This window comes from Xenopus laevis, chromosome 6L (genome assembly GCF_017654675.1).
Source record: "Xenopus laevis strain J_2021 chromosome 6L, Xenopus_laevis_v10.1, whole genome shotgun sequence".
Lineage (NCBI taxonomy): Eukaryota > Metazoa > Chordata > Amphibia > Anura > Pipidae > Xenopus > Xenopus laevis.
This window is the reverse complement of record NC_054381.1, coordinates 91,856,499-91,869,998: the sequence shown is the minus strand read 5'-3', so window position 1 is coordinate 91,869,998 and position 13,500 is coordinate 91,856,499. Positions and strand designations below refer to the sequence as shown.

Here is a 13,500-nt window from a genome sequence, read left to right as displayed (position 1 = left end):
TTCAGGTCCTCTCCTATTCATATTACAGTCTCTTATTTAAATCAATGCATGTTTGTAATCAATGCAAGTTTGTAATTTCAGCAATTTGGTTGCTAGGGTCCAAATTACCCTAGCAACCAGATTGATGATATTACAAACTCGAGAGCTATGGAATAAAAAGCTAAATAACTCAAAAACCACAAATAATAAAAATGAAAAACAATTGAAAATTGTTTTAAAATATCACTCCCTACATCATACTAAAAGCTAACTCAAAGGGGAACAACCCCTTTAATAATTAGAATAAATTCAAAATTGCTAAATGCTTCAATACAGTGTTTGAATAAGGTCCCTGCTCCAAAGGGGAGTGATGTGCAAGTTGGCCTGAAACTTGTAGGTTGGTTGGGCTTGGGCTGACTGCCACTCATTCTTTGTGGGTCACTGGTGGGTTCAGGTTCTGCACCCCACCGTGACGGTACTGTGCTCCACTTCCGACAGTTTTTATAGATTTCCTTGGGTCTATAGATACCGATGACTGCCTGTGTCGGGAGCAGGTGAGGTTAGGGAGGTGTTCACGTTGACCCACACTACACTACTGCATTACTACTGTACATATCGCTTAATCTACAATATGCTTTGTACGAATAACAATTTATAAATGGACTACCACATTATACAGGAAATTTAGATTAGAAAAAAAACGGCGCCAGGATTTTTAATCTTTTTAATATGATATGTAATGTTCCATAAAAACCTCTTTTTGATAATTCAACTGTAACTAGAAGACATAAAATATTAGCGAAATAATGAAAGAAAACATTTGAATTATACATACAGGGGGTCCCCAGGTTACAAACATCCAACTTGCATACAACTCACACTTACAGAGGGGGCTATTATAGTAATGTACTGTGGTTTGCTTGGCCTTTATTAACATTAGCTTTAATAAACCACCTGCCCCAACCCCCTCTGGTGTGTGTTGTCTACTGCAGAGCCCAGAAATGTAAAAATAAATATGCACAGAAAGGTAACAATGTATACTATTTTAAGGGAAACATCTGCCTTAAGCTGGCCATAGACGCAAAGATCTGACGATTTTCGGACCGTGTGTGGAGAGTCCCGACATTTTTCGTCCGGCGGTCGTTTGGTCGATCGGACAGGTTAAAAGATTTCTGTCGGCTGCTGATAATATCTCTGCATGTATTGCCGATCATATACGATTTTCAGTGGGAGACTGTCACTAGCTTTTGTTGGACATAACTTTCGTACGATTGCTATCAGGGGCAGAACATCGGCTGATCTGTTCTTTTATTACTTTATTTGATCGGAATGGTTAGTGGCAGGTCGGGAGATGGGGAAGTCCGATCTCGTACGATCGGATCTTTGCGTCTATGGCCAGCTTTAGTTACATTTAATAGGCAATTGTACCTGTTTCAACTTACATACAAATTTAATTTAAAAACAAATCTACAGACCCTATCACGCACGTAACCCAGGGACTGCCTGTTTTCTATATGAATAGGTCTATATTATTTGATAAATATTCAGACTAATTTAAATATTACACAACACCTTTAAAACAGAATTACCTGTAAAGCCCCATTTCTGCTGAAGGAAGACACACACTGCATTAACCGGCTGAGTTCATCACCTACTGCCTCCACAATCCTTGCCATTACCCTGGGCACGAGTTCTTTGGAAACTGCAAATACCTGGAATTACCAAAATGAAGTTCAGCTTATTGGAAAATAGTGGAATATCTTATTGAAGTGACTTTACTTGGTTCAATTACAAACGCAAATTTATAGCTAAAGAATAAACAAAAACAGCTTGTGCATGGCAACACTTTATTATGGAATGGGCAGGAAAATAGCAAAAAAAAAAAACTTCCACCATTTTTATTTTCTGGCTAAGTGGGTGACTTTCTTTTTACAAAATTGCTCTGATTTTGTTTTATGATGTACTCCATTTTCTGACATTCTAGACAAACATGCTAAGAAAACAAGCTATTTTGCTTTTGTCTTTTTCTAAGGTCTGTTCAAGTGATACAAACCCCCACACAGTATGTAGTAAAAGGTATTAAGTTTGTCCAGGCTTAGTAACCAATAAGATGTTTGCTTTTAAACAGATGACCATTCTATAATATCAATAAAAATGTTCAAATTCAAGGTAAACTACCCCTTTTAGCTGTCCATTTTAGCTAGCTAAAACTGCAGTACTGGTCCGAAAAGCTGTTGCTCTGTTCTCAACAAAAATTCACAGAATTTATTTATACAGGTGATAAATTCCCCATTATTAAAGAGAGATCACCATACCCAGGCACGGTGAAATGAGTAATGATAAATATTTATGAAGACCTTATATTTAATTTAATTAAAAAAAAAGTCCTAAAGGGACCCATTAGCATCATTTATGTTTTCCTAACCTGTTCACATTTTCAGTCAATGTACACTATTTAGAAATAACTCAATGTACACAATAACTGAGTGTCTCGCAGTGATAGCGGCTGCCACAATTTAAGGTGCTGCTGCAGAAGTCATTGGTGTTTTTAGAAAAAAAGTTTTAACTAGACCATAAGTTCCCCCTCTAAGGTGTTTATTGATCTGCACAAGTTACAGTATTTCAATACACTAAATTAAATAACATGAAAAGTGTCTAAAAACATACTTGCAAGAAAAAGTTTCACATACTTCAAAAGACTGTACAGCACTGCTAGACCAACTCACCTCTGCATGCACAGCAATGATGTTCACTAAAGCCTCCTTCAAATAGTTCCTAACACCTAGGTATTAGAAAAAAACATTAATTAAAAAAGTCAGCTTCCCTTCTTGTAATGTTTTACAAGCAGCTAATTTATAGGAAGCAAGGATGGGGTAATGGGGAATTTGGACAGGAAAATGTCAAAAAGTTATGGAAAAATTGTCTGTATGATAGTAGTGGATTCTGCGGTTTCATTTTTCGTATCGTGATGAAAGAATACTGCTTTACAGTGGCGTATCTATCAGGGGAAGGATTGCTTCCAGGCCCGCACCTCCTTGGGGCCAGCCAGAGCCTCAATAAGTCTAATTGCAGGCGGCAGGGGGGGATTTTTCAAAAGGAATGCTGGGGGGGGCGGATACACAGCCTGCACCTGAGCCTACCAGTAACTACATACACCACCAATGTCCAGTATGGGCACTCCAGACCAAGTCAACCTTTTAAAAGCATGTGGTATCTGAAACATCGTCATTAGCCTGAACCCCCGGATTCTGTTTTTTTTTTAATTAAAACATCTGTACCTGCTATAACCTGTTTAAAACTCTCAGCTGTCAATCATATATTGCCTGCTACTCCTCTATGCCAACCTCACCATCTAATTGTGTAGCCAGTGCATGGGGATGGGCATCAGGTGCCCTATTCTGGTACATAAACAAGATTTTTGCATGATCTAAAGCTTGCCTTAATAACAATGTCCACAAAATGGCTGTGATGTGATTGTAAATTCCAAGATTAAAAGAAACAAGACTGAAACAATTTATATACTGTACGTTAAGTTTCTTTTGCTTTACTACCATCATAAAATAGGATTTCAAATTATTTATTGGGGTGACAGGTCCCCTTTAAAGTAACGTTCCACAAATGCAGCATGAGTGCCCTATGCCAGCAATATGTGAAAAGCAGACACAGGCCCCAGTCTCCCATAAATAAAATAAAAATGGTGTTCATTTTACATAACCACAAACTCTCTTTCTGACCCTAAAAAGTTCAGAATGGGAGTTTCAGATCAATCATGAAAAATAATAAAAGAAAAAGTATTTTACTAGATAAACTATTAACTCAGTCATCACAGTTCCCCTTGCTATGAAATTCATAACTTTCTACGCTTACAGTAAATGAAGTCAGCCTATGCTGATGGCAAAATCTCCTTTCCTCCGAAGGTAAACAGTATGAGACGCGCTATTCTTACATATGAGAATAGGTTGCCACAAATATGCATAAAAAATGTTACTCATTTCTAGAGTTGCCACCTATTCTGGAAAAAAATACCGGCCTTCCTATATATTTATCTTTTTTCCCTATTAATAACAGTGGGATCTAAGATTATTTTTACCGGCCATATCCTGTTACTGACTTATTCGAGAGGAAAGAGGTAGAGGAGATAAAGTTGTTTGCAAAAACTCTCTAACGTAAACTCAATGATATAATGATTGAGTTTAAATAGATTTGTATGCATGATATATTGTGAAGTTGCATTAAAAAGGAATAATCTCACCTGTCTTATTTTTGCATTTTCTATCATCCTATCAATGCACTATACAGCCCCACCCTCACTTCTAGCACAGCTGAAAGACTAAAGCTGGCCATAGATGTTGAGATTTTTAAAAGATCCGATCGTCATCTTGAGACCACGATTTTCTCAGAACGATCGTACGAATTGTCCAATCAATTAAAAAGACCAATGTGCCAGGAAAACAAAGGGGAGCTGCCTGCTTGGCCCTGTAAACATAGATAGATTGCACTGGGGCCAACAAAGATTTTTTAACCTGGCCGATCAATTTCCTGACAGATGTCGGGCGAAAAATCGTAAGATGTTTGATCGTTCGAATCCCACTAACCTCAAGATAATTTCGAAGGATTGGTCAGACTTCAGTAAAATCGGTCATTCGGCAAGAGAAATCTTTGTGTCTATGGGGACCTTTAGGCACTGAAAGCAGCAGTGTATATCAGTCCAGGTTAACTGATAGTTACCATCACACAATGTTACACCAAGGGGCAGATTTATCAAGGGTAAAAGTGAATTCGAGGGAATTTTTTGAAGTAATTTTTTGGATACTTCGACCATCGACTAGGATACTACGACTTTGAATTTATTTTGAATTCGATTCGAAGTAAAATAGTTTGAATATTCGATAATCGAAGTAATTTCTCTTTAAAAAAAACTTCGACTTCAATAGTTTGCCAAATTAAACCTGCTGAAGTGCTATGTTAGCCTATTGGGACCTTCTAATGCATCAAGTTTTTTGAAGTCGAAGTAAAATCGATCGACCACTGAAATCGCTCGAACCGTTTGACTGCAAAACGGTCAAATTCAGTAAAAAAACTTCAACTTCGATATTCGAAGTCGAAGTATAACCATTCGATGGTCGAATTTCGAAGTATATTTCACTTCGAAATTCGACCTTTGATAAATCTGCCCCCAACAGTTACACATGAAAAATAGATTTACTGAAAACATTTCAATCTCAACAGTATGGTGAAACAATAAACAGTATAACAAATTCAATAACTGTATAGATATATCACCTTATGTTAGATAGAAACCGTAAAACAACATTAATAAAGAAATGTGCGCTTTACTTGTATATGCTTGGGGTTGCCTTTGAGACATTTCTGTAGTACTAAAGGTTTCGGACAAACCCTAAATGTGGCTTGTTTTAAAGAAGCTTGTTATAGAACACTTTCACATTGACAAACTCTGTAACTGTTTAAGAGCCTGAGGAACAAGCACTGCCTGACATCACTGGGTTTAATGTGTATTTCTCATAAATACTTTGACAATTTGGTTTGAGATGTGAGGAAGCCTGAAAAATAAGAAAATATATACATACAAGATACTGTAGCTGTTGGTAGTGCTGAAATACTTTGCAAAGTGCTTAAATACTGAGATGAAGAAAACCCAAAAAGTTATGCATTGGGACACACATTTTTGCTAGTTGGAATTATATTGAGTGCTCGGGACCTGGGATTTTCCAGATAAGGGTCTTCCTGTAATTTGGATCTACTAAAAAAGCATTTGAACATTAAGGAAACCCAATCAGATTCCTTTGCCAGCAATATGGATTTATGCAGCTTATATGGGATCAAGTACAAGGTAGTGGTTTATTATTACAGAGAAAAAGGAAATTGTTTTTAAAAACTGGAAATATTTGATTAAAATGGATTCAATGTGGCATGGGCTTCCTGTAATTTGGAGTTTTATGTATAACAGGTTTCTAACTCAGGTGTTATGCTATGGGAACAGCGTATTGCCGACAATATGCTGTTCTCAAAGCTTAACAGACCAATGTCAGGGAAGGGATTGCAGAAACACCAAAATGTACAGTGATTTTTTTGCAATGGCATACTACTTATTAGCAATATATATATGTAACATAGTACTGCAATCAGGGGGTGTACTAAGTAAAATCAAGATTTATTTATTGGATTTTTTTTCACAAGTATTCCCGTTGAGTGCGGAATTATGTTACTTTATTTACCAGCTCCCTGGCTAGTTGCTAAACAAGTTTAGGGTGTGCTCCTACACATACAGTTAGGCCCATTAATGTTTGGGCAGAAACAACTTTTTTCTAATTTTGGTTCTGTACATTACCACAATGAATTTTAAATGAAACAGCTCAGATGCAGGTGAACAGCAGACTTTCAGCTTTAATTCAGTGGGTTGATCAAAAAGATTGCATAAAAATGTGAGGAACTAAAGCCTTTTTTTTAACACGATCACTTCATTTTAGGGGCTCAAAAGTAATTGGACACTGACTCAAAGGCTATTTTATGGGCAGGTGTGGGCAATTCCTTAGTTATGTCATTATCAATCATGATAAAAGCCCTGGAGTTGATTTTAGGGGGGCGGTGCTTGTATGTGGAAGATTTGTGGTCAAAGGAGCTCTCCGTGCATGTGAAACAAGCCATCCTTAAGCTGCAAAAACAGATAAAGTACATCAGAGAAATTGCTACAATATTAGGAGTGGCAAAATCTACATTATGGTACATCCTGAGAAAGAAAGAAAGCACTGGGGAACTCAGCAATGCAAAAAGACCTGGACGTCCACGGAAGACAACAGTGGTGGATGGTCGCAGAATCATTTCCATGGTGAAGAGAAACCCCATCACAACAACCAAACAAGTGAACAACTTCTCCAGGAGGTAGGAGTATCAATATCCAAGTCTACCATAAAGAGAAGACTGCATGAAAGTAAATACAGAGGGTGCACTGTAAGGTGCAAGCCACTCATAAGGATCAAGAATAGAAAGGCTAGATTGGACTTTGCTAAAAAAAAAAAAAACATCTAAAAAAGCCAGCACAGTTCTGGAAAAACATTCTTTGGACAGATGAAACCAAGATCAACCTCTACCAGTATGATGGTAACAAAAAAGTATGGAGAAGGTGTGGAACAGCTCATGATCCAATTACATCATCTGTAAAACATGGCGGGGGCAGTGTGATGGCTTGGGTGTGCATGGCTGCCAGTGGAACAAGGACACTAGTGTTTATCCATGATGTGACACCGGACAGAAGCAGCTGAATGAATTCTGATGTGTTCATAGACACACTGTCTGCTCAAATCCAGCTAAATGCAGTCAGATTGATTGGGAGGCGTTTCATCAGTGAGGCAGCGCTGCGTGAGCATTAGCGCAGGCGACTTTTCATTGTAGCCTATGGGGAAAAATGATGAGGCAGTTCGGGGAGATAGTCGCTCAAAAGACGAGGCGATTAGTCGCCAGGCGACAAAATCTCCCTGAATCTCCTCGTGTGGACTAGCCCTAAAAAGGAGGAAACCCAGAATCTGGTGATGTCCATGAGTTCAAGACTTCAGAATGTCATTTCCAGCAAAGGGTTTTCAACCAAGTATTAGAAAAGAACATTTTATTTTTTTTATATTTAGTTTTTTTAACTTGTCTTATTACTTTTGAGCCCCTGAAATGAAGTGTTTGTGTTAAAAAGGCTTTAGTTTCTCACAATTTTGTGCAATCTTTTTGTTCAACCCACTGAATTAAAGCTGAAAGTCTGCAGTTCAACTGCATCCGAGTTATATATATATATATATATATATATGTATGTATGTATGTATATATATATTTATATATAGATATATATATATGTAATAGCCTTTTTATAAAATCAGCCATACCTCCTTGGACAGAGACAACTTTTATATATATATATATATATATATATATATATATATATATATATATATATATATATATTATATATATATATATATATATATATATATATATATATATATAGTCCCACAGTACCAGCACTCTGATCATTAAACTGGTTTGTGGTGCACGATCAAATTCAGGATAAATAGAATAAGAAGGATCAGCACTCTCTATATATCTCTATCTATCTATCTATCTATCTATCTATCTATCTATCTATCTATCTATCTATATATATATATATATATATAAAATCAGCCATCTCAGCCATATTTTACACATTTACTCAATTTGCATACTCGTGTCTCCAAAAATCCTACCATAAAAACTAGATGTTTTAAAAAACGAACAAAACAAAAAACAACATGCTTCTAGAAGCCTGATTTTCAGAAGCGCAGACTAAATTTTCTGCTGTAACTGGTTCATGCACTTTATACAAGGAGAGCATGCTTTTACACTTGCATACACACTGCCAGTAATTTCAATACAAAAGCACAAAGGCAGGCCTTTCAAATAATAAGGTTGGATCAGTCCTATGCCCCCTGTTGTCTAAGGCTTTCGGATTTTAATAAAAGTTGACTCATGTCCCAAATGTGAGTTTTGCCTCCCACCCTTGACTCGTCATTTACAATTAATCAAGTCATCTAGTCTCACATTCTAGTTATAGCATCTCACATTCCAAAACCGTCAGAGCAAAGGTTTTCTGCATTATAGAGACTGTCTGCCACACCTACCCCATATTTTTCTTGTGTACAAGCTATTATTATAAAGTACAAATTTATTGATTAACATTCATATAATGTAAAACATATTGCTGTTTCATGTGTAACAATATCTGAAATGTGCCTCTCACCATTAGTAAACAAACCACATTCTGAATTTTCACGACATTTTGAATGATTAGAATTCCCTAACCTTTAAAATTCTTGTACTCAACAGGTGGCCAGTGGCTTCAGCAGCTGCACTGCTCTACCTGGTGGTAACAACTCCTTGTCTGGCTGAACTGTCCCCACCCACACATCCCATTAGCAGCACTTCTCGCCTACTTGTCTGCTTACACAGTCACACATGGGATTTCCCCAGGAGCACGGCAAAGAAAAACAACTCGGCACAGAACATTATTACAGCTTACTCCTCCCCTCACAAGGTCTTCCAGTAAATTATAATCAATTAGCAATCCAATAAACATAAATGAAATGAGTGCTGGTTTGTGGAGCATAGCATTTCACTGCCCTCTTTCCTTTCTTCTGCTCACAGTTTGCAAACTGGCTTTAAACAATAAACAGAAAAACCCCAAAAGGAAACATTCTGGTTGTGGCAAGGATGTGTGACATCAAGTATTTTAATAAACACATTTTTTTTACTATTTGCTCTTATGTACACAACTATAATGAATGGAACAAGGAAAGATGTCTATAAAAACAATAGTATTGGTAAAGCCGTCTTGTTCCCCTTACTTACACCATCTATCACCATTTCTGAAACCAGCAGGCAGAATCCAAAAAAATGGCACCATTATGCACCTGTGCTTTTTTTTTTGTCTATATATATATATATATATATATATATATATATATATATATATATATATATATATATATATATATATGTATGTATGTATATATATATATATATATATATATATATATATATATATATATGTATATATATATATATTTATACACATTTATATATACACATACAAATATATACACATTTTTTATTTATATTTATATATAATAATGTGCACGCCATTGAAAAAATCGGTTCATGCCAAAATGCTGTCCCATAAAGCATAAACATAGCATAAGCATATATCATATATATCATATATATATCATAAGCATATATCAAGTCTCAAGTCTTGAGAAAGTTGACAAATTTTTCACTTTATTCATCATAATATGAAGTTAGGGTTGCCACCAGTCCGGATTTCACTCGGTCAGCCCGATTTTTGAAAATTGGGACATTGAAGTGAATGACATGTCGATCAGCCAATCGCTGATCATAACATCATCAGTGCCGCCCCTGACGTTACCCACTCCCTCGATGTCACTGGCCTGCCCCCCTACATTACAATATATATATATATATATATTACAGTCTATGAAAACACTCACAGCAGATGCCATCCAGCGTGTATCAAAAGGTTGTTTATTGGCTCTGAGCTGAAACACGTTGATACACCATGCACCAATAAACAACCTTTTGATACACGCTGGATGGCATCTGCTGTGAGTGCTTTCATGGACTGTAAAATTATTGATTGGTTAGCACCCAGCAATTGATCTGATGAATGGTGAGTGCCGATAACCTCTACATATATATATATATATATATATATATATATATATATATATATATATATATATATATATATATATATATATCTGAGTGCAATTTAGTTGATGTAAATATTACAAAGCTATGACAGATTAAATGAATGCTGGTTCTGCAGTTGGACATTATAAATAAAATTATTTTAATATGGTGCACACACACACACAGAAATAACACATTAGAACAGGATTGATATTCGACTGGGTAAGACAGAATGACTTTGGCAGCAATTTACGAAATTAAATCATTTAAGATTACTTATTTCTTTAAAAATATGGTGCATGCAAGAACATCATATAACAAATGTTAGAAATAATGTAGTGCACAGAGGTACCATTGAAAAATCCCCTAAAATTAAAATCATTATATTTTCAGTCTGTATAAAATAGAGAATGCATGTGCATGAATGGTGGTCACTGCATGATTAAGACAATTTTTTTTCTCATGCCTACATCCAGTTAAGAACACAAAAGTAACTGAAAAACAGCTTTTACTTTACTAGCACTTTCATTCACTGTTTTTACAAGACTTCATTAAATCTCAACAAAGCCAAATTTTGGAAACACTTTTGGAACATGCCCACTTCTTTCACCACATTTCCTGTTTTCAGCAATCACAGAACTAAAATTAGATACATCAGCATGTTATAAATAAAAAAGGTACTTTTCTTGTGCATAAGAGACTGGTATTCTATCAGTTAATTTATTTTCCAAAACAAATGAAGTTACACCGATGCCTCGCATTTATTGTAAAAGACATCATATTTTAGAAGACACCTGGAAACAGTCACAAAACAAGTTTTGCACACATCGTACCCTTTGTCTATTTAAAAAAAAAGCCAAAAAACAAATAAGTATTTCTTATGTAACTGTTCCGTGAACTTATGCTTAAGTACTGTGGGAGGAGAAGGGACATTTTTTTTCTCCTGCTGGAAAGAAGGATAAGGAACTTCTCATTGTGAGGTTGTGTTTTCTGGCTGGTAAATAAACAGGAACACATTCCACATCATGGTAATAAACTACAAGGAGAGGGATACATAGACAAAACAGCGACTCCAAAGAAGAAAGGGAGATCATGTTCCAGATGTAGGTAAAGTTTATTTGTATGGAGCCATAAATGTAGACAGCTATTGAAGGAGAAGGAAAGGTAACGTGTAAGGCACCCCCTCTGTCATTGTATTCACCCCTTGATACTCTAGTTATCAGCAGAAAACTGCCCCAGCCCAGCTTTCTTCCAGCGAGTACCATGGAGCAATCCACTTCCTGTTTCTTCTTTCTTTGTGCAAGTGCAAATGCGCAGTTAAAGGGGTTGTTCACATTTGAGTTAACTTTTAGTATGATGTAGGGAGTGATACATTTATTTATTATTTGCGGTTTTTGAGTCGTAACGTTTTTTAAATCAGCAGCTTTCCAGTTTGAGATTCCAGCAAGCTAGTTGCTAGGGTCCAAATTACCTTAGCAACCATGCACTGATTTTAATAAGAGACTGGAACATGAATAGGAGAGGCCTGAATAGAAAGATGAGTAATAATATGTATCAATAACAATAAATTTGTAGCTTTACAGAGCATATGTTTTTAGATGGGTGCCTAATTCATTCCCTTTTAATAAACCCATAGTACAAACATGGAAACAGAAAGCCTGCAAAATGCTATAAGTACACCTTTATTTAGTGAACAATCTCTGCCCTGAAGTACAAGATATAGGTAGGCATTTAGGTCTTCCAGGTTCAAAAATTTAATAAAGCTTTTGTGAACCTGGAAACTGTTTAGCGACCACTTCCAACAGGGGAAGAAGGGTTGCGAATTTTATAGTTTGCACCAGTGCACAGTGAATGTAATAAAACTTCTTACTAAAAAAAAAGTTGTTTGCTCCAAAAGATTACAACACCTTCAAGCACTTCTTAAAAGTGGGCAATGCACAACTAAGAGTATTACATTGCAATTTTTTTATTATTTGTGCAAATTGTTTTTTCTCTTTGCAACTTTTATTACATTCCCCTATAGATGTTTAAACCAGTATATAAAAGCCCCCATGAAAACATGCTGAGCTGCTGCCTACTGCCCTAAAATCAGTTTACACTGACAGTCATGGCCACATTGGGTGGATTCTGGCAAGTAAACACGAAAGGCGTTTTTGTGTCCTGTGTGCACTAACTGGTGGATGGATAGAAGGCAGTGGATCTGTGTGTGCTCTACAGTAAGTGCAGGTGAAAAGAGTAAGACACATACTTTTAAAATTGAAGACAAAAGAGAAGCAGATATACATTGCATTAAAAAGTATTCACCCCTTGTTAATTTTCATGCTTTATTATCATAGAACACTGAATCACAGTGGATTTAATGTTGTTTTTTTACCCTGATCAACAGAAACAGTGGTTTCAAAATGAAATGAAAGTGAATTACAATGACAACAACACAAAACAACAGACTGTCCACCAAAAGTTAGTGTGCAAGGAAATTTCACTCCATGCTGTGCAAAAATTGTCTTAAATATGCTGGTGAATGAACCAGTGGACCAATAGAATAAAATAAAGAGTTCCCAAAATAGTTTTTTATGGCTTTGTACACTGGAAGGAACAGTTTTTTTAAAACTAGGTATTAACTATAGCGTGTATTTCTGGTGTCCCACAAGAGTTCCACTTCTTAACTATTAAACACCTCTGCACCTTAGGGATGTTGTGGTCAAGTTAATTGAACCTCAAGTTCCTTTACTGTGTGATGTTTCTGAATATTTCTTCCTTTAACAACTTTTTCTTGACTATTGCACCTTAAGTTACTGATCATGGTGGTGCATTTCCCATGGAGGATAACAAGACTGATGCCCACCATTTGATTACACATTATTGCATGCACATACATAACCCTGCCCTGTGTATGGACCCATGATAAAAGGAAAAAGCAGCGGAATCCTTCTTTGCTAAGACAATGACATTAAGCCAACATGCTGATCTCATTAACCTTTCCTGATTTTTCTTTATCAACCTCTTGAATTAAAGGAAAGGCTAAAATTAAGTAAGCTTTATCATAAAGGTCTATATAAATACACCAGTAAACCCTCAAAAAGAAACACAGAGTTTCTTTCCTTCTATTATGCATACATGGGTTTCTGTATCAGACTTCCTGTTTTCAGCATACACTTCCAGGGCTAGAGCATGCTCCTCTCCCCCCCTCCCTTTTCCAGCCTCCCCTGCTGTAATCTGAGCCCAGAGCTGTGAGGGAGCAGGGTGAGACTAAGACAGGAAGTGATGTCACAA

At 36.3% G+C, this 13,500-nt stretch overlaps 1 protein-coding gene across 1 annotated transcript in view; it reads right to left on the bottom strand.

Moving 5' to 3' along the window:
- Positions 1-13,500, bottom strand: part of exoc2.L (exocyst complex component 2 L homeolog) — a 138,821-nt gene that overhangs the window by 8,773 nt on the left and 116,548 nt on the right. Inside the window, exons 24-25 of the mRNA XM_018267739.2 lie at positions 2,706-2,761; positions 1,569-1,691 (exon numbers count right to left, since the gene is read on the bottom strand). Coding sequence (XP_018123228.1) covers positions 1,569-1,691; positions 2,706-2,761 — 179 coding nt within the window. The remainder of the gene's footprint in view (positions 1-1,568; positions 1,692-2,705; positions 2,762-13,500) is intronic.